This window comes from Rhineura floridana, chromosome 10, assembly GCF_030035675.1.
Source record: "Rhineura floridana isolate rRhiFlo1 chromosome 10, rRhiFlo1.hap2, whole genome shotgun sequence".
NCBI classification, from domain to species: Eukaryota; Metazoa; Chordata; class Lepidosauria; order Squamata; family Rhineuridae; genus Rhineura; species Rhineura floridana.
This window is the reverse complement of record NC_084489.1, coordinates 64,746,532-64,767,525: the sequence shown is the minus strand read 5'-3', so window position 1 is coordinate 64,767,525 and position 20,994 is coordinate 64,746,532. Positions and strand designations below refer to the sequence as shown.

At 39.0% G+C, this 20,994-nt stretch overlaps 1 protein-coding gene and 1 non-coding gene across 12 annotated transcripts in view; both read left to right on the top strand.

Annotated features, from left to right (window-relative positions):
* The window catches only part of ODAD2 (outer dynein arm docking complex subunit 2), a 114,532-nt gene extending 93,764 nt beyond the window's left edge, over positions 1–20,768 (top strand). For all 11 annotated transcript variants that reach the window (XM_061587165.1, XM_061587168.1, XM_061587169.1 and 8 more), the window contains one exon: positions 20,314–20,768. In XM_061587165.1, the coding sequence (XP_061443149.1) occupies positions 20,314–20,427 (114 nt within the window). In that variant the 3' untranslated portion in view covers positions 20,428–20,768. The remainder of the gene's footprint in view (positions 1–20,313) is intronic.
* On the top strand, positions 15,050–15,262 carry LOC133365699 (small nucleolar RNA U3). Its single transcript, XR_009758292.1, has one exon. It is a non-coding gene; the product is annotated as a small nucleolar RNA U3 (small nucleolar RNA).
* Positions 20,769–20,994: the final 226 nt, after the last annotated feature.

Sequence of the window (20,994 nt, the reverse complement as noted above, 5' to 3'; positions counted from 1 at the left end):
TGGTGTCTTTGATGTATGATGGGTGGTTTTGCACTGTTTTGTAATTTTAAGAAATCCTTTCAGTTGATGATTGTTACCTGAGGCAATGGGACACCCTGAATTGTTGGCTTGTGGATTTTAGGTAGCATGTAAAAATTTCCAGAGGTCAAATTTAGATTAACAAGGAGATCAGCAGTCTCCTGTTTAAGAAGTTTCCTGCTTGTAAGGTTTTGTATAGTTTTCATGATATGAGTATTGAAATTTGTGGTAATGTCTTTGTCGAGATGTTATATGTTTAAAAAATTAGTCTGTATGTTGTGTCATTGTTTAGTTGTTTTTGACCTTCTGCTGCGTAGTCTGCAATGTTAAGTATCACAACAGCACCACCCTTATCCGCATCTGGAGGTCTCTTAGGGCTATTATTTCTTCTTTTGAAAGGTTGAAAGGAGTTGGCATGTGATTGTTATTTATTTATTATTTTATTTTATTTTATTTAAATCCCTCCCTTCCTCCCAGCAGGAGCCCAGGCAGCAGATAAGACAAAGGTTTCTAGGACTGGATTCCTGTTAATATTAGGTGTCCAAGTTGTTGGTGGCATAACCTGTAGCAGAGGATCTCTGTTGTAGAAGTCTATGTTGTTCTTAAAAGTCATTATAAAAAATCCAGCCAATCTGCATCTCCTTTCAAATGCTTTGATATCACTTTCCATTTGTGCTATATTGTGTTCTGTTGGTGTTAGGCAGGCCTTTGGATAGCAGCTTAATTTCACTCTGTGACATGTTGCCTGCAGTGAGATTGGTTATTGTTGCAGAGTCATTTCTGTAAGTTATGACAGGTGATCTTGTTATATATGTTGGAGTTTTTGGAGTAAATGTTTTGAATCTCCTGTTTTTCGTTTTTGTTATCTTTTACTCCTATGGTAGAGGAAAATATTTCTTTGTAAATAGAACCCTGTGTTATTAAGTTTGATGAATAAAGGGAAGATGTTATCTTAGAATATCCCTCTTGAGGTTTTCCTTCTTGGTGGCATGGACATTGATAAACATCTGTTTTGTTTATTTGTGGAGCAGATACGGGAGATGTTTGTCATCATATGGTATTAGGCAGCTTCTTTGAAACATTAATTCCTACTGTAGTGCTTGTTCCAAAGTCTTGATTTTCAGAAGATTCTGTTTATAATAATAGAGATCAGGAATATGTTCCGTTGATGTTTCTCTGTGTGCCAATTTAGACACAGCTTATTGTTTTGTTGCACAATAACTATGCAATTGTAACTTTGCAGAAAATGTATTTGAAAGTTTTCTGTCTTCTCATAAAACACATGAAAAAGGCAGGGATGGTGGGCTTTTAGGTTGGCTAGTAGTAGTAAGGGCCCTTGTAATTTTTCTAGTACTTTGTGAGAAGATAAAATATTTGTCTTCATCAAGATATGGTCTCATCTGAAATTCTTAGGGAAGGAAAAAAACCAAACTTTTATTACAATGATAGTTGTGTTGACATCCATAAAAGTCTGTTTAAACACTAAAATGCCCAGCTGTGATTTATATAATATGTGGCATTAGCTTGATGGAAATTAAAAACAACCCAGACAGCTTGGAAAAGAAAGCTGTGAAGCTACAAGCAAAACCATCTTCAACATAAACTGTTGATCAAGAAGCCCATAAATAATACCAGAAAACTATTACATGGTGTCTTCCTATTGAGATTACTCTGAGATGCATTTTACCTTTCCAATGGCAATTTTTAATGTTGCAGGAGAGATCTAAAACTTGTGCTAGATTTATGCCGCAAGTGACTTCTAGGAAATTGGTGCAGCTTCGAGAAAGGTTTGAGTTTCAGCACCTCTCTTTCTAGTAATTATGCAAGCCTAAACACATAGATAATCTATACTGTACTTATGAGCTTGTTCAGATATAACATTGTTCCCTTTGTCCCCATGTTTAGTCCAAACATCTGCATACTTCCTTCTGATCATTTGGCTGTTTGCTTGTTAGAGTTGAGACAGATCTAACTGGGAATGTTTTTGTATTAGAAGTGCACCATATATAGTGTGAACATGCATTGCAGAGGGCACTGACATTGCCAGTAAGAGTTCTCAGACTGTGAAGCAGGAGAGGTGGGGTGGTTGTCCCTGGAAGAGGACGAATATACCATACGTTTATAGCACATCCAATGCATATTTAAAGCATATTACTTCCCCCAAAGAATCATGGGAACTGTAGTTTAAGGTTGCTGGGAATTTGTAGCTCTGTGAGGGAGAATCCATAGTTCCCAGGATTCTTTGGGGGAAGTCATGTGACTTAAAAGGGCATTATATGTGCTTTAAATGTATGGTGTAGATTTGCCCCAAGTGTACAGCAATCACAGAATTTGGGTGAACAAGCCCATTGTCCATCTAATCCCAGGTAAGAGATGGTTACAGCAACTGAGATGAGCTTGTCATTGCCTTCTTTAGTCTCCACTTTGGTAAGTTTCTAATTTAGGAACATTTGGATAACATATTTGGACACTGGCATTCTTATGTTGGCATGTTCTGAATATATTTTAGTCTTATAAAAAGAACCCTGTCCCACTAAGCTGTAGGTTTGTTGGAGCAATTCAACAGAAGCTGTGCCCTGCAGCTCTTTTGGTGATAAATGAGTCGTTTCAAATAAATGGAGCTGTAGCCAATTTGTGCAGAAGGAATCATTAAAACATTTTAAATAGGCAGTTTTGAAGGTTCAGAATGTATAAACAAGGTATGCTAAACCCAAATATATACTGCTCATTTTAATGGAAAAGGTTGCTGCTCGTTGACTCTTCCAACCTTAACAGGATTTGCCAAAAAGCCAAAGAATCTGGCATGAGCCATAGATAACAGTTTCATCTTTCATCTAGATTTCTCTTCTGTATTTATCTTGCTTCAGAGAATTCAGGGAATGTCCTTTCCTTCCGACTTGGCACTTTTTCTAAACCACAGAAATATACTGAGCAGTTTCTTGCAATTGTCTTAAGACAAATTTCAGTTTAAGAGACTTTGTAAAAAGAGCCCTGAGCATGAGTGGGAAGCATCTTTCATGCATGCACAGAGGGGTCACTGGTTTTCCATTCTATCTCTCTCTGTGTGTTACATCGCATACAGCTCTGAAAAGTTCCCTAATCTACAAAAGTGGCATTTCAGGAGGTGTGAAGGTGGACTAGAGTTTGTACTTGAAATACCTCAGTTTGTTCTTGAAATATCACACATGGCCTTTGGATCCTGGCCAAAGTCCTTTTAATTTGATATAGCTGAGAAAAGTTATCCTAAAGGAGCATTATTTGTAAACAGTACCATCTTAAAAAAAAAGTCAAATGTACAGTGAATAAAATGAGTTTCTTATAACTGGCAGATATTGGGCTTAGCACACTGAGGCATGGTGCCAGGTAATTACTTTTGGCACTGAGCTGAGCAAAAATAGTTTCCTTGCAAAAGAAACTATTCACAGAAGCTGAACATAAGAAATAACAATAAAAATGGTATTTCAGACTTCTTGACTAGTCTTTTTGGCATTCATTGAAATATGATACATTTCTGCCTGAAAACAGCAAGTTTAATGTTACTATCTAGATAAAATTTATAAATGTTAAACTAGCACTTTGGGGTCTCCATATTAGTGAAGTACTTTCATGGATACGTTTTTCCAAAACTACAGAAACTTGACAGTTCTTGGGAGCATTTTTTGCACAGTCTAGATATGAGCATCTCAGTGATGCCAGAGCAATATATTTTAGGGTAACTTACCAGAGTTTCAGTATTTGGGTGTATTTATGTGCAAGTAGCAGCTGTTACACATATTTATTTTTATGAAAGTGAAACAGGTAGGAGAGGGTAATCTCACTTTTACAGCAAGGTTTCCATTCATATCATTGTAGCTGCAGAGGGAAGGAACACATTTCATTCTTTGCTTCTTCTTTGCTGGCTGGTTGCTTGGCATGCTCCAAGTAAATGGTGAAGGTTATATATCTATTTGTAGTCTTTAAATCATGCAGCACCTTAAAAATCTTCAGACTCATAAAAGTTCTGAAGTTCAGCAGCTGGTGGGGCAATTTAAGACTGGATAGGGTCCCAAGGAGGGAAGTTGCAAAGCTTCTGTTCAGATCTACTGTACAGGTGGGCAAAAATCTCAGTAACGTTTTTGAACCTCTTAAACATGTAGCAGTGTACACAATCTATTAATTTGACATTTTTTTCACCCCAGCTCTTACGCTTTACCAGCAATTATTTTTGGAATTGCTATCATGTATTGACAAATGGTGGTAGTGGTAGTGGTGGTAGTAGTAGTAGTAGTAGTAGTGGTGATGTATTGTTCCTTATTATTATTAAATCATTTGAACGGTGCCTACAATTTGCTAATCATTGTACAGAGATTTTAAATGGCAGTCCTTGCCTTCAGGCTTACAATCCAACAGACATGACACAAAAGGGAAAAGGGGTGGTGAGGGAAGTGGAGAAAAAGAAAACTCTGGCACCAGTTCTTAAAGTTACATAAAAGTGTGATGCTTAATTTTTGAAGGTCCCTCCTTTTTATTCTTTTACATTGGCTCTGAAAAGGAAAGGGAAGTGGCTTTGTGACTGAAACATCCTGTCACAAATGTGCACAGGTCTGCTCCTTGACTGACACCAGAGCCAACACCAGAGCCAACCATCTGATCAGTGCGGTGCAAATCCTGCTGATTCTCAAACCAGAAGAATAGCAGAACTTGTAGCAGAACTGCAATCAAGGCATTTTCATAATAGGCGCACTACTGAAATGCTGTTGCTTCGTACACATCCTTAATGTCAGTCATCCCAGTGTAGCAACTCCTATTGGACAGAGCACATGTGTGGAGCTCGTGCCCATGTGGACTGCTGCATTTCTTTCATGTGAATATTTTATTTCATTACAAGGAATTGCTAAATGTTAAGGGCAGGAAAGCTCGTGTTTGGCTCTCCCATACTTTAAAAAACAATTGCTGGATTGAGCGAAATGTAAATAAAAAGAATATGTTTAGAGCCAAAATGTCTGAAAGAGCTCCAGATTCCTAAGGTAGAACTATAGCTGCAAATCAGATGAGCTAAGCTGATTTCTCTTGAGTCAGTTATTGGTAAACATTCTTGGGCTTCTGATCTTCAGAGCTTGGAAAAGTTACTTTTTTGAACTACAACTCCCATCAGCCCCAGCCAGCATGGCCACTGGAATAGGCTGATGGGAGTTGTAATTCAAAAAAGTAACTTTTCCAAGCTCTGGTACTACTTTTATGCCCAGTTACGGAGTTTTTGAAGATCATTTTGGTTTAATATTTTAGGCTTCCCATCCTCTTACTAGGCTTACTTATTTTAGGGGCATCCAGTTGGGGCCACAATAAGCTCCTTACAGTTGAGTAGGGATGGAAAGATATGTCAGTTTTGGCACCTTTTCTGTTTTCTTTTTGCTGCCTGCTAAAGACTTTCCTTCTTTCACCAAGGCTTCTGAAATCTTTATCCCAGTTGATATCTGTTTTGGATTTGAATTGATTTGGCACCTATGCTATTGTTATTTTAAACTTTTTTTTATATTTAGAATTATTTTTTAAATTGTTTTTATAATTGAAGTTGTTTTAACTGTTTTATATATGTTACTATATTGTAAATAGCTTCAGGATACCTCATGGTAAATGATTTGTAAATAAATACATAAAACTGTCAAACTTGACCCTCTGGGGATGACCCATTGGCCAGATCCAGTTGTCCATCCATGGAAAGCAACCGTCCCCATCGTTCTGAAATTTTGCTTCATTCACCCTCTTAGAAGGGGCTGACATCTGCAAATTTCTTCCAATTCTGGGGGGAAAGGTTGCACATTATTTTTTAAAATAAGGAAATAAACGTATAAGGTGCCCAGCACCAGACTCCCTGGGCATATTTGGCTGTGAGCATACTAATTGCCTACAGCGAAGCTTTTCCATTGGTCACACCTGGAGGGGGAACAGGGTGATCAGGTGATCAGTTGTGAAATCTCTTTGAAACATTTTAAAAAATGTACTCAAGCTGATCCCACTAGGTTTTACAGTAAAAAGGGGCGGGGTTTGACAAGCATCATGTGCTCCCACATTCAGAAAAGAGAGATGGAGATACACTAGAACTGGCAGAACAATAAGAGTGTTTCTACCCTTTGTCTGCAATTTGTCAGGCTTTAAGAGGGGCTAATATGCCTATAGATTTCATCCAATTATCTCAAAAAGGGGGAAATGTTAGAGCTGTTTTCCCCCACAGTAGTGAATGGGGGAGGCACAGAATTTCATGTTTCCAAATCAATATTCAGATCAAATCAGGTTATTTTCCAAAGCACTGAATAGGAGGCCGAACTGAATCATGTGGTCGGTGCTCACTCCATATATATTATCTATCCATATTTTTTGGTTAACTGAGCCATCCACTAAACTAACTTGCCACAACTTTAGTGAACAACACTAATACCCATCTGTTTACACTTCTCGTTTTGATTTAAGCCCATTGAGAAACAGCCTTTGAGAGGTTATTGAGTGTTTTTGTTCTGTACTTTATGAAGTCTTTAGATGGCTGTTTTAAATATGAACTGGAAAAGCAGTCAAGGACTTTGAAAAGAAGAACTCTACTTAATAACTGTGCACCAAATTTGCAAAACTTTACATTCATCTATAGAAAGGGGAAAATCAGACTCACAACAATATAAAGTGAAATAAATGCAGAAAAGAGAATCTAAGGTAGATTAGATGAGCAAAGGAGGAGATGGCAATGGTTGGAGAAAGTGAGGCCAATGGGTGAGACTTGAACAAACATACACAGCAAGGATAAAAGCAACAGCTCTGGCAAAATCCATACTCCGTAATGCCTATTACATATGGTAAGTGAACTGAAACAAGTGTGATATATAGATATAGATATATACCTTGAGTGAAGTTCTGTTTGTTGCTTTCAAAACTGTCTTATATATATATATCACCACAAAGAATTTTGTCCCGTCTGTTAGTCCAAGCACCTTCTATCTTTGTTACTTCTCTCAGAAAATGTAATAGCATAAACATAAAATTGAAAAGCACTTCAGATGAAATTATGCTAAAAGAACTTTGGCTTCATATTTTCTGGATTATCAGAACTGCTATTGGTTTTCAGGGGATAATTTTTTATATCCCATGAGAGTCGCTGAATGTTTATGGTGATTTGAGTTTTTTTCTGAAGATTGAGCCTCTAATTTTAATGGTGTGGACTAATGGTTCTCAAAGTGGACTTTAGCTGAATAGTTATGCCTGGTGGCATCCCACCCCTGCAATCGATAGTTCTCCCTCCTGACCTTTCCCCTTCTCTATCTAAGCAAATGGAGAAATATTGAAGAAAGGGGTTGGATATGCAATCAGGATAAGTGTTGATGGTGATGTACCTCCACCCCACACTTTGCTGTTTCCAGGGTCCAAATATTGATCCCTTATGAATGTGTCACCTATTCATAAGCCCATCCCTGTTCTCCACTAGGTAGTGAAGACAATGGAACTCTGTTAACTTCCAGGAAGAAAGGGGAAAGTTCTGCAGTCAGGAACATCATGTTTTCCCATTGCCTTAGAGTGACCCTGTTCTTCCAAGCTCAGGAAGCAAGTGTGCAGTTGCTTTTCTGATTGCAGATTCTTACCCTTCTTCTTTCTTCAAGACTTTTTCCTTGATTTCTGTGGAGAAAGGGACATGCCTGTAATCATGGACATAAGCAAACATGGAAGGGATGCACTAGCCATGCACCAGACCCTGTTGCCCTCAAAGTAGGGTAGCTCCCCACCAGTGATTCTGCAGCTCCTTCTCATTCCTGCTCTTTCTTGCTCCTACTGCAACTGTCCTCTGTTCCTTTCGTTCCTCTCTATCATTTTGTTCTTTCTCTTGTCCTCCGCTCTTGCCCTTCAGTGTGTCAGTGGCCACATGAAAGATAAGAAATTATTTATACAGCTGGTATATCCTTGGAAAGAGCTAAAATAATAAGGCCTGAATTCAAAGAGCCAGGTGCACATACCCAAATACTTTATCATTCTTTATCATTCTTTGGGCTCCCCCAAATTCCTTATATGACTACAGGTTATGCTTTTTGGAAGCCACTTCTTAGGACATCCTAATTTTCTGGAGCAGTTTGTCGGGGTGGGGGCAGATTGTAATCAGGAACACTTTCTCTCACACACATGCACACGTCACACACTCTAGATTCCAATCTATGTGCTTACTTTAGATTATTGGCATTTTTTGCCATGGGTTTAGATTCCCCTGCTAATTTCAGTAATCTACAGTTAATTCTTGCATAGGTGTGTGTGCAAAGCTTTGGACAATACATAATTGTAGCCAATTTGGACTGATCCAAATCGTTAAACTTGTTTTCAAAATAGGTTTCAGAGTTTGGATATGCAGTAACTGCTGACTGTTTCTCTAACGACAACTCACTGTTGCACTGTCATAGTTTCTGCCATGTTTCTCATGCAAGCACTACTGTAAAATGTCAGGTGAAATTTCAGTTATTACATAAATATTATAAATATTAAGCTGACAGCTACTGTATTCATGTGGTGATAACAGGTGATTTTTGACAATAGTTTGGTTCAACCAAACTGACACATTATAATTATTAGTGTGGGTCACCTATAAGAGTAAGATTCAGTTAACTAGCTTTTGGGTAGGCTAGGTTTCTGCTCTTAGGGACTTTAAAAGATGCTGGGTACCATTTAGACCTTTTTCTTCCCTCATCTTGTAATTTTAATCTCTCTGGTCATATGCTGAGGATGAAGAAGGAGTAATTCTTGTTCTTTCCAAAGGAAGAGACACACTATTTTTTCACATAAAAAGACTTGCTATATGTGAAAGAGGCTCACTAAATACAAAACACATATTTACATTTGATATAATACATTTGATTGAGGTTTAAATAAGTAGCATGAACTTACAACTTACCTATGACAGTGTAGAGGTGTGCACAGGGCCCAGGTTTCACCTTGTGATTGTGCATTTTTACAAATTCCAATCTGTTTCTGAGTCACTCTCTGCACTCTCCACTTCAATATCTGTTTTGGATTCCAAGCAGCTCTTTATAATTATAATAATAATGTGTACCCTATTCACTATAATAGAGAATCTAAAACTGAATATAACTTTCCCCACTTTTGGCTAAAGTGAATGAAATTTACAGGCATAAGAGCCCCTCCAGATTGGATTAAGACTGCCAAATTACAGACAAAAGATTCAGGAGCTTTTGTGGGAAAGTAGAGGGGTTTACTTTCCTCCATAATCCCTAATGGGGGGAGGGAGGATGTTGGGGATTATATCTTGCTTTTTCTTACCTTAAAATAATTAAAAGTGGTGTTTTCATGAAGGATAAGGCTATCAATGGCTACTAGCCTTGATGGCTATGCTTTGCCTCCATAATCAAGGCAGTATACTTCTGAATACCAGTTGCTCAAAGCTGCAGGAGGGGAGAGTCTCTTGTGCTCAGGTCCTGCTTGCGGGTTTCCCTTGGGCATCTTGATGGTCTCTGTGTGAACAGGATGCTGGACTAAGTGGACCACTGGCCTGATCCTGCAGGCTCTTCTTGTGTTATTACGCTCTTATGCATATTCTTACTTGTACATTTTTTAAAACTTTGCAGTTACACATTGGACTTCCCTTTCTGGTGCTTGTGTCCTCCACTAGGCCTTACAACATGAGACTGTCCAAAATGTTATCTAAATGAAGCTATTCAGTGCCCTACAGGCCATATTTTGGACAGCCTTACTTCTGGCAAAGCTCATGGACCTAGAGAAAGATAGAGGTATAGGAAAGCATAGAGCTATAAGGTAAAGAAAATAACAGAATCAATGGAGCCACACAAGGCCTTTGGGGACCCTGATCCATTATTGACATCATACCTGAACTCAGGAGAGGGGAAAGAGACTCAAATCACCCAATTCACCAAATTATTTGTCTCCTACACAGAGAGATTCTACACCCCTAATATGGTGTGTGTTCAGTTTCTCCACATGTCCTATCCATTAAAAACATTCAGAAATAACATCCAAGAGGCTCAAAGGCAAATTAAACTTCACCTGTGAAAATGCCTTTAAAAGATCCCCTATTCAAGATCATATATTGACATTTTGTGGCATTAGAATTCTTAAAAAATGGATTCAACCATTGATTCATACTCCACAAACACCCAACTAAATAAATGGCGAATAATGGACAACCTTAAACAAAACTTGTGCTCAACTCTCCCTGGCCTACAAAATTCTTTAAGGTATCCATTTTTTAATGGTATCTAAATTCATTGTCACTCTGATTGACAGTTTTAGTTAGATCATGCCAAGAGACTCCTTACCATAAGTGTTCCTAAGAAAGAGTAGAACAGAAGGCAATCAGCCCAATGGATCCAGCTTCCGACATCTCTGTTTGTTCTGGGGTAAGGGATTAGTGAGCATCTTGGCTTAATGCATCCTCTGATTGCATGCCAATAGTTAGGTTTCACTCCAAAGGGGAATTTCCCATTGTCCATTTTCAGTTGGAATCTGTTCATTTTCGACCACGGTATCAGAGGCCAAGTTCTCTTTCGGCAACTTGTGCATTCCAAATATTGTGTTACCCTTTTGTTCATCTGGAAATAGAAAGGAGCTCTGAATTTAAGTAGCAATGAAATGGCAATCCTAATTATTTTTGGATTCTACTACATGCTGTATTGTTTGTCATTTAATTGAACAGGAAGCCTTTTTTCGCAGGGGCAAATTACATATATACATATAAAAAACACAAACCTGGATGCCTCAAATGTTTCCAATGTTAAAAGGAAAATCTTGGCTGCATCTAGATTGATACTTTTTTGGATATGTTTCTACCATATGTTTTTATTCACGACAATATTTTCTTTTATGTTATATTATAAAAATCATGTAAAATGTTATTTTGGAGAACAGCTACTATTCCTATCCTCTTGCTAATTAGAAGAACTTAGTATAAGGAATTTTACATCTTTTCATAAAATAGCTTGTGGAGGAAGCAAAATGCTAAATTGGAAAGGAAAAGTGCAGTCAGTAATTTCTAGTATCACTCAGAAACAATAATCTGCCATTGTGGTAGTGAAATACATCAACCATTATAAAACTAAGGGGTTGCATCTTTTTTACTTTTTATGCAAGTTAAAAACATTTGATGTTTATACAACTCATCATTTTTTGCAACTCTCTAGTACTAAATATGGTTGCAGGATTTGGCAGTTGCTCGCTATTTATTTCTTAAAAGGATAAAGCATGTTTTTCCAAAGAGTATTAAATGCTTCATATTGAAAGCTTCTTTGGCAACAAGCCTCTTAAGAAAAAGTTGGGCCCAGCCAGTGGGCACTTTCCCTCACATAGTTAAGTTACTGCCTTCTGATTTATGTAGGAATGGATCAGTCTGTTTTCAGTTTTGCATATACTCCTTCATAAGTTCATTCCATCCTGTTTCATCAGGAATTTAATTTAAATTTAAAAAAACATGAAAATCCATAGATGTTTGTGCATATTTCCCTAAAATACATGTTTTTGTATGCATTTAAACTAAAATATTGTGGTGCGCAGCCCACACTCTGAGCAGTGAGAGACTTGTAGGGGCTCCAGCACTTACCCAGGGTTCAGTTGCCTTGGACTAAAGGTGACTGGAGATTCTGGTGTCTTTATGATATATGGTTTTATTTATGTATATATACAACCTGAGCAGACTATAGCTTACCTAATAGCTGGGTTAGTTAAGAAGCTTTAAACCCCAAAGGTGCCAAATAGTGAAGAATTTTCCTACAACAATCACTGTTTTGCACTGTATCATGGACAAAGATCCTGCATGGGCATCAGCACAGCCCATGTGTGTCCACTTGTACTATGGCTGCTTCATCCATGATGACATACTCCTTCAGTAGTAAAACATTTGTACACATCATATGTGACAGTCATAAGCTAGGTTGTTTTTCTGAGTGTTCATGCAATGGGGAGCTGCAGTTGGCTGTGCCGTTGATTGTGCCATCCTACCGTATGAGCACACATGGTGGAACAAGCACATTTGCACTTGTCACATGCCACACAAGAAGAGATATCAAGAAGAGTCAAGAATTATAATAATCCCGGATACAAAATGGTATCCTTGTAGCTGATTTATAAGAAAACATAGGCATATTCTAGGAGTGTGCACCAACCGCAAGATTCGATTTGTGTATGTGGCTGCAGCACCCTGAACTGTGTGTTTCCAGTTTGACTTGTTACTTGATATCTAATTAAATCTGTTAAAACTAGGTTCTATTCCCCCCCCCAATTCATTATAACGGGGAATCTAAAAACAGCTATAATTTTCTTTCCTTGTCACAGTAGTGAATGAAATTTCCAGACTTAGGAGCCCCTCCAGAGCATATTAAGCCTGGCACATTGTAGGCAGATACTCCTAAGTCTTTTTTTTGTAGGGCATCTTAAAAGTACCTTTTATTTTTTGCTTGGATGCAATGGTCACCCCTTCTGAGAGAATGAAGCCTGCCAAATTTCAGAACAATACCTGCAGGGGGTCTCCCACATAGATTGACTTAACTCAGTTGGGGTGGGTACAGTAGGAATGATGGGGGTGGGGTGGTGGAAAAAGGGTCAAGGGTTCGTAGGAAAGACTGCGGCAGAAGAAATGTTATGCTCAGGGTCATTCTGCCCACCACCACAGATTTCTGGGAATACATATTTTACCTGGCAGAGAGAGATCTCTCCACTGACTTGTATGGGAAAAGGGGGGTGGGAAAAACAACACAAACCCACATGAAAAACAAAGTTTTTAGTCTCTCCCCCAAATCACCCTAATTGGAGTACCCTGAGAAAATTAAATTAAACTGTACACCTAGACCTGCCCTGTCCATCAAACTGAAAAATACTCCCCCTTTCCACTTCCTCCACATTAGGGATGAGATCCGTTGGCTGGTGCCGGTTCGAAAGCATTCCATCATCCTAACAGGATGGCATCAATTCAAGCTTGTTCTGTATCTGCTAGCTGCTGCTTTTACTGATTCACGTTTTTTTTACTTGAAAAAAAATCAATATTAATATCAATATTTTTAAAAGAAATATTGATATTTTGAAGGAAATACTGATATTTTTTAAAAGAAATACCGATATCTTACAATCCATGTTTTAGAGGTGGGTTTTTTTAAAAGTCCATTTTCAAAAATAGCCACAGAAATTTGCTACGTTAAAATCTGATAGCCATTGAGAAAAAATGAATTAATGAAAATTTTGGTCCCAAATCTGAATGAGGCAGAATTCTGGCACATCCCTACTCCCCACTTGCTTTCAAAGTGCAGTGTTTTAGGGTACCTGCAAAGAACCTTGGGACTTTAGGGAGTCCCTGGTCTTACTCAAGATGCTAATGATGCAGTCTGACTCAGGAATGTGAAAACCTCACCTGAATCCCCACTGTTCACCTTGTAAATCAGAAAGTACACAGAACCAATGTACATCCTACTAAAGCTATCAGTGTCACCACAAATGTAACTCCCTAATGTGTTTATGGTCACCACATTATTTGAGAGTTCCATAATCAGAGAACACTTGCATTGAGAATGACCCATTTGGCATTCCCACACACCAAATTTTGGGATGGTTCAGCACTCTAAAGAGGGCATCTCCAGCAGATCTTAAAGTACAGACAGATCTATATAGGGATAGGTGCTCTGCCAAATATCTGGGTCCCACATTTAGAGCCTTGGTATGTCGCTATAAGTACCTTGAATCTGGCTTGGTAACAAATAGGCAGCCAGTGCAGTTCTTTCAACACAGGTGTAATGTATTTCCGGCAGGGTAGCCAACACAATAGCCATATCACCAGCCTCCAAGGCAGCCCTGCATAGAGCTCATTGGTAACCCAGCCTTGAGGTTACCAGTGCATGGATCACTGTGGTCAGACAATCCCGGTTCAGGATCTGCTGTAGGTGATACACCATACAAAGTTAGCAAAAGACACTCCACACCATGGATGCCACTTGCGCCTCCAGTTATAGTGGTGGATCCAGGAGCACCTCCAAATGACTCACCCATACGGGCATGAGACTACATCCAGAATGGGCAATCAACCCAATGTCTGGAGCAGGGAACCACCCACCCACAGTGCCTCAATCTTATCATAATTCAGCCTCAGTTTATTGACCTTCATCCAGCGCAACACTGCATCCATGTAATGTAATTACATGTAATGGAACTACATTATAAATTGTAATGTAAATTACTTGTAATTGCATGCATGTAATGTAGTTAGCAAAAATGCTAATGAGCAAAAATGATAATATTGTGAAGTATTTAACACGAAAACAAAATTATATGCGGAATGGCGGCTTGGCTTGTAATTCTGCTTCTTCCTGTGCCATAGTCATACAGAATTACAATGTGCTCTGAGGAGATCCAGAGTCAATAATCAACTTTGCTAAAGTTATGAACATTGTATCTTCATGTGTACCCCAATATTTCTTTGCAACAACTGTGGTGTAGCATTTGGGAGTCCTTTCTTTTGCCTGAATGACAGGGCAAAAATGATCCTTGGCCATTTGGGGATTTATTGATATATTTAACATATTTTAATTCCATCCTTCAATTTCAACTTTCCAGGACACTTAGCAATAGGCCACAAGACAATAATCAATACAACAACAGTTAAAGAGAGTAAAGTGTGGTGCTAAAAATAATCAAAGCCGGTGGGGGGGATGGTAGCTTTGGGAGGTACATAGGAAGCTGACTTACACCAAGTCATAAATGCCAAACTTTCCACCTGGCCTAGCATCATCTACTCTGAGTGGCAGTAGCTCTCCAGAGTCTAAGGCAGAGAGTCTTTTACATCACCTGCTATCTGATCCTTTTTATGGGACCTTAGTGCACCCTGCCTCTCCCTAACTAAAACCAATGTAAAAGATTATTTTTTTAAAGTTGTAAGTTGGTGTTTTTCTTTTAATGAATACACCTTTAATGCAAAAGTAAAAAGACAATGAATTCAGCTCTCAAATTAAGAGGTTGGAGAAATATCTGGAACAGCAATGAAGGTGGTGCAGGGAGCTATAGGGGAAAGATGGAATTGGCAAAGACTATATTTTCAGGGATCATTTCTATAGTATCAAACTAGAGAAGCATACTCAAAAGTAATTGGCCTAGTGAACTACGAGGAGGAGTCAAAGTGTTGTCTTCTGAGCATGAACAGGCAACATTGCATTTTTGTAGCTGTTGCCTGCTATTGATGACCTTTCTGCCTTTTTTTATTAAGAACTTTGGAGGAAGAGGACACAGACTGGGTGGGAAAGAAAGAAAAAAGATTGCCCCCCCTTTTCATTTATGGATACCCTCCTGGATCTAAATTCATTCAACAAATAAATGACTCTGTCCATTCACAGAAAAGCTCATTTAGATCCAACCCAATCACACACACACACACACACACAATGAAAAAGAAAAATATCACGTGAAGAAACTATAAAGCAATTGTGTATATTTGGGAGCGATGGGGGGGGGAATTAATAAAAGGACAGTAGCTGTTTAAAAAATTGTCAATTTTTGTGTCCCGTCCCCCCTCCGATATTCACATATAACTTTAGCTTCAAGGGCAAAATGTCAAGCTTTTTCAAGCCATTCTTTCATATTAGAAATTATAGATTGCCTCCAACATTTTGCATTCAAACCTCTCTAAAATGAATGAGCCCAGTATTTTCTCCAACAAAATACTTTTTTTTTGCCAGACTTGCAAACGAGAACAACTCTGCCATCTTTTGTATAGTATTGCATGTGGCCATGCTGTCTCAAACAAACCTAACACCATCTTGAAGTTCATGTTTTCAGTGAGACCTTTTAACGAACATCTTTTTAAAATGATCAATTATTTGCCAGTGTAGTAGAACTGATAATGTGATGACTTTGCCAACGGAAATCCTGGCTCAGATCCACTCTAGAACATGAAGTTTGCCAAGTGTAACAATACACATGTTTGTCACATTGATGTTTTACATTCTTGGGTGTATCCTTGAAAAAAGCACATGAAGGTGGGAAGGGGCCCTAGAAATGAAAAAAAAGGGAGGGAAAGAGGGACTTCCCTGGGAAGAAACACTTCTGTTACTGCTACTAAATAACATTAAAAAAATCTGTTTTGTTCATAGGAATCTAGTTTAATGAATTGGTTACCAAGCCAAAATCATCCAAAGGACTATTATGGGAAAATTATTTTGGGGTTCATCATTGAGGAACGCAAAAGATCTACTGTGAACATCCAGACTATAATTATAAATAGCCTATGTTTGTCTTGTTTCAAAATGTCAAACTTAAGACTTTTTGAAACCACCATATGTACACTGTGTACATGCATATTTTTGGTTTTGAATGAGGCGCATGAAATACTTCTGCCTTTAACTCATCTATAAGGTTCACAGGAAAAATTCTGCGTGCCTGAGGGAACATGTTGCAATGAGAGCTGATCAGAACTGCAGTTCACTGAAGAAACATAAATAGGTGGTGACATTTTAGGAGTTGAGTGGAGGAAGGCACTTCAAGAAACAGAGAAAGGTTGAGTTGGAGAAATAGAGCTGAACAATGCAGTCATTTCCAATGTGAGCACTATGCCTTTGCTGTTAGTCAATAAAGCATAGCAACATCAGGGACTTACCCATTATCCACTGATGTCAGTGACAAAAGTTCCAATTCTCTCCCTATCAGCTTGATTGGGCGCATCATTTTGGGACTTAATTTCTGTAACAATTATGGGACTATGAATTAATAGCTGTGCACTGATTGTGTGCAAAAGAATTGGTCCATATGACCATGATTTGGAGGCTAATTTTAGTAGCAGTGTTCATCCACCATACAGTATGACAACACTTGTCATACTGTGTAGCTTCTGACATGTCACTTGACTATCACCTAGTAATCACCATGTAAATTGGTTTTCTATAGATGGCCTCATATCTGAAGATCAGAAACCAGGTGTTCTTGTTTTTAGCCTCAAGGGAGATATTGCCATGTTGCAGATTGGAAATAATTTTTTTCCATAAGCAGATTGCCTGATGATGAAGACGTTTGTCTTAGGGAAAGTTAAAAACTGCAGAATCAACAGGGAATCTGCTTACGTAAAAATTCCTTCCCAAACTACAACATGGAAATGTCTCCCATGAGGCTGAAAGCAAGAACATTGTGTTGGTATAAACCATGGTGATCACAGTGATCCATGCATTGGTAACCTCAAGACTCAATCATTGCAGTGTCCTTTGTGTAGTGCTATCCTTATGTCTGGTCCAGAGGCTCCAGCTAGTGCGAACCACTGCAGCTAGACTGTTGATGGGGACAGACTGTCACCAGCACATAACTCAAAAGCTTGCACTGGCTGCCAATACACTACCAGTCCAGATTCAAGGTTCTTACAAGGACATAACAGATTGGGTCTAGGATACCTCAGGGACCTTCTGATCCCTTATATCCTGCCAAATCACTGTTACTGGTCTCCATGGCTCTGATGCATAACTCATATCCACCAAGAGTCGTGCATTCAGTATTGTGGTGTGGGCCCAATTTTATGGAATTCCCTTCCAGTTGAGGGCAGACAGGCTCCCTCCTGTTGAACTTCCAGCATCCACTGAAGATGTTTTTATGCTAGGAAGCCTTAACTGACTTCTGATTTTGTAGTTTTATCTCATTTTTATTTTCATTGTATAGAGTTTCTTGTGTGCCGCTTAGAGATTACTGCAATTAAGTGGTATATTTATTATCATCAGGACCAGCTCGTCCATAGAGCAAGTGGAATATCTGATCCAACTGTCAGCCTATAGACAGAGCTATAGGCTGGTGCACCATGTGCTATCGCTACTCCCAAGTGTTGCTCCTTTAGTCTCTAGCAATTTACAATAGTTGCTCTGTTGATTGTGTTGTTTTTGTCTGTTAATTTATTTAGGGGTTGTAGTATAGGTGCTAGTGCTGATATACGGTTGTCCTCCTTTCTTGTAACAAACAATAAATGGACTGTGTCTTTTAATTATATAGGCAAATCTGCAAAGTAAGTTTTGGATTAAGGCAAATCCTGCTTTTTGTCTGTTGAACTGGTCTAGCTGACCATGTAGCAACATTTTACCTTGAAACCTTTGCCTCTTGAAGTTCTACAGTTCTGTGAATCTGTGAACTTTGTGCTAAATATGTAGAAACCTTTTTTAAAAAAAAATAAAATGGAATTCAAGCAAGAAAATGGAATGTTTTTACAAGTTACATTGAGAGGTCAGAGGGTGAGAGGTGACTGGCAAGATGCTTATGCTGTGCATTAGTCTAACACAAATACTTCCTGAAGTATAAAATGCTTTGATCTGTATAAGCATGTACCATATGTACGCAGCTGTGATCCATGTATCCCAGCCACTGGAAAGTCAGTGAAAGGTAGAATATAGTTCTTAAATCTGTGTTCAATTTCTGCTTTTATATTTAGCAGTCCATAATTTTATGTTAATACTGTAGCAGTATGAAAAATGTGCACAAAGACTGAATGATAACAGATTTTTTTGTGGTTTGATTCAATGATGTTTGGATGGATTCAGAATACTGAGGGCTGCAGGCTGAAAAAGGAGAGTTTTAATTAAGGTTATGTGGACTTCAGATTACCTGAGGCCATATTAAAAGTTTGGGAGGCTTTCCAAAATCTAAGGTTCTGTGTAGCACCCTTAAGTTAAATGTTTAAGCAGTTACATGTCATAGACTTGCTGCCACAAAACAACCTTTTATTGGTGGAGAGCAAAGATTTTAAGTAGGCATATTGTCATTTTGTTGATTCTGTCACGGCTGGTTCTAAAGGGCGGCCAGGTGGGGCACTGACTCGAGGGCCCCTGGAGCTACAGGGGCCCCTGAGGGGCCCTTCTGCTCACCTGCGATCCGCGGCAGGAGCCACAGATCGCAGGGCAGGAGCTTCCACCTGCCTGCCATTCCCTCGCCTCACCTACCTGTCTCCTGCCTTTTAGCTTTGCCCTTAATGAAGATGGTGGCCAAGGTTTCCCTAAGGTGCTGAAGCCCCTGCTGCAATCTTGGTTGATGGCAGAGATGCACGTGCATAGCACGCACGCGTGCCATCAACCAAAATGGCGGTGGAGGCTTCATCCCCTTAGGGACTGTGGCCGCCATCTTGGTTAATGGCAATGCTAAAAGACAGGCGACAGGTAGGTGGGGGGGTGGGGGCCGCACGTGTGGATGTGTGCATGCACACACACCCCAAGGCCTGGGGAAAACTGATGCCCAAGGTCCCCAGCATGCCTGGGGCTGGCCCTGGATTCTGTACTAAGACCACATTCACACCATACATTTATACCACCGTTATTGCACTTTAAACGCTCATGGCTTCCCCCAAAGAATCCTGGGAAGTGTAGTTTGTGAAGGGAGCTGAGAGTTGTTAGCAGACTCCTATTCTCCTCAGAGAGATACAATTCCCTGAGTGGTTTAATGATTGACACCTCTTCCCAGGGAACGGCACAGGTAAATCTGGCTAAACATTGTAGGGAGAGGGAAAAGAACTTGACACAGGGCTGCCATTTTGTGTGTGTCAGCCTTGTGTTGAACTTCACAATCTCATTTCTGCCCTCATAGGCATATGTAACTCAGCTGTTGCCTTTACCACAATTAATTTCTATGTAGATGTGAGTTATTTTCTGATATTTGCTTCTAATTTAACGGCCGCTATCTGTATCGGCTACCCCATCTGTGTGCCTTCAACAGAAAATAACATGTCATGATGCATAGATAACAAAATACTTTTTCCCAAGTGGAAATTTATATCCACTTAGGAAAAAAGTGATACATGGCATAGCAATAAAACCAGACGGGAAGACTCTTACCCTGCAATAAAATTTATCTTTGTGAATAATTTTGTGGAACAAACATAAGAACAGTCACACTGTGTCATGCTAATGGAGTATCTAGCCCTGAATTCATTCTTTGACCAGTGACAAGATCTGGATGCTTCAGCTGTGACATTTAAAAAGGATGGGCACTTTTAGTTTTCAGCACTGAAAGGCATACAAACAACCTTTATGAGAAATGGTCTGAGCTTTCTGTCTAACAGCCATTGATATGCTTATCTTCCATTCATCTGTTTAGTCCTTTTTGGAACTCTGTTATACATTTTGGCCACTGTTCTTTCTGTAGATGGGCTGTTGAGAATCCAGCCTTGAAAACTTAATTCCAGACTTGCGGAACATATGGCTGTTTTCATTCATTACTGGATATGTTTCTGTAGACATATTATTTTGAAATAATTTATTTTCAGTATAATGGTTTTGGTTTGGAGCTCATTCTCATTTTATTTTATTTTTTCTTGCATGTTGTTGCTTTTTTAACAAGCTTCTGCTGGGGATGGCAGGCTCTACGGACGAAACACTTCAGGAAGCAGCGGCTGGTTGCATTGCAAACATCCGCAGGCTGGCTCTAGCTACAGAGAAAGCAAAGTACGGCTGACTCTCCAAACAATTTTTACTACGTCCTCAGGAATTTTCTTTCTTAATACTGCAGTCTTACTAGCTTGGAGTGGGAAAACACTGAATTAGAATGCCACAGAAATATGTACTTTAGGTTCTTGTTACAGGTGATGTATATTTGACTAAAATTAACACAACAGAAGTAAATATAAAAAATGGAAAAGTCCTTTTTATTTTGAGTATAACATACTCTTATGGTGTTTTTTTTGGAGAAAAATCACTATTTTACCTTTTCCAAAGGCACACTAGGGACTATTTAAAAATGTAAGTTTAACAACATTGTCTCTCCACATTCTTTTTTGGGGGGGAAGGGGCATGTCATGGGCATATAATAAAGATGTTTTCTCTTATTGCATGTGGTTGTAGTCTCATTCCTGGGTGTCTTGAGCAATTCTTTTCCTGCTAAACCTGTCTAATCATTCTGTCATTATGGTTTTGCTTTTTTGAGTTCTTACAAATCTCCAGAGAGGACTGCATATACCACATGCACTGGTTTCACATCTGGAACTGTACAAGTACTTCAAACAGATGGAATTGTCCACATGCT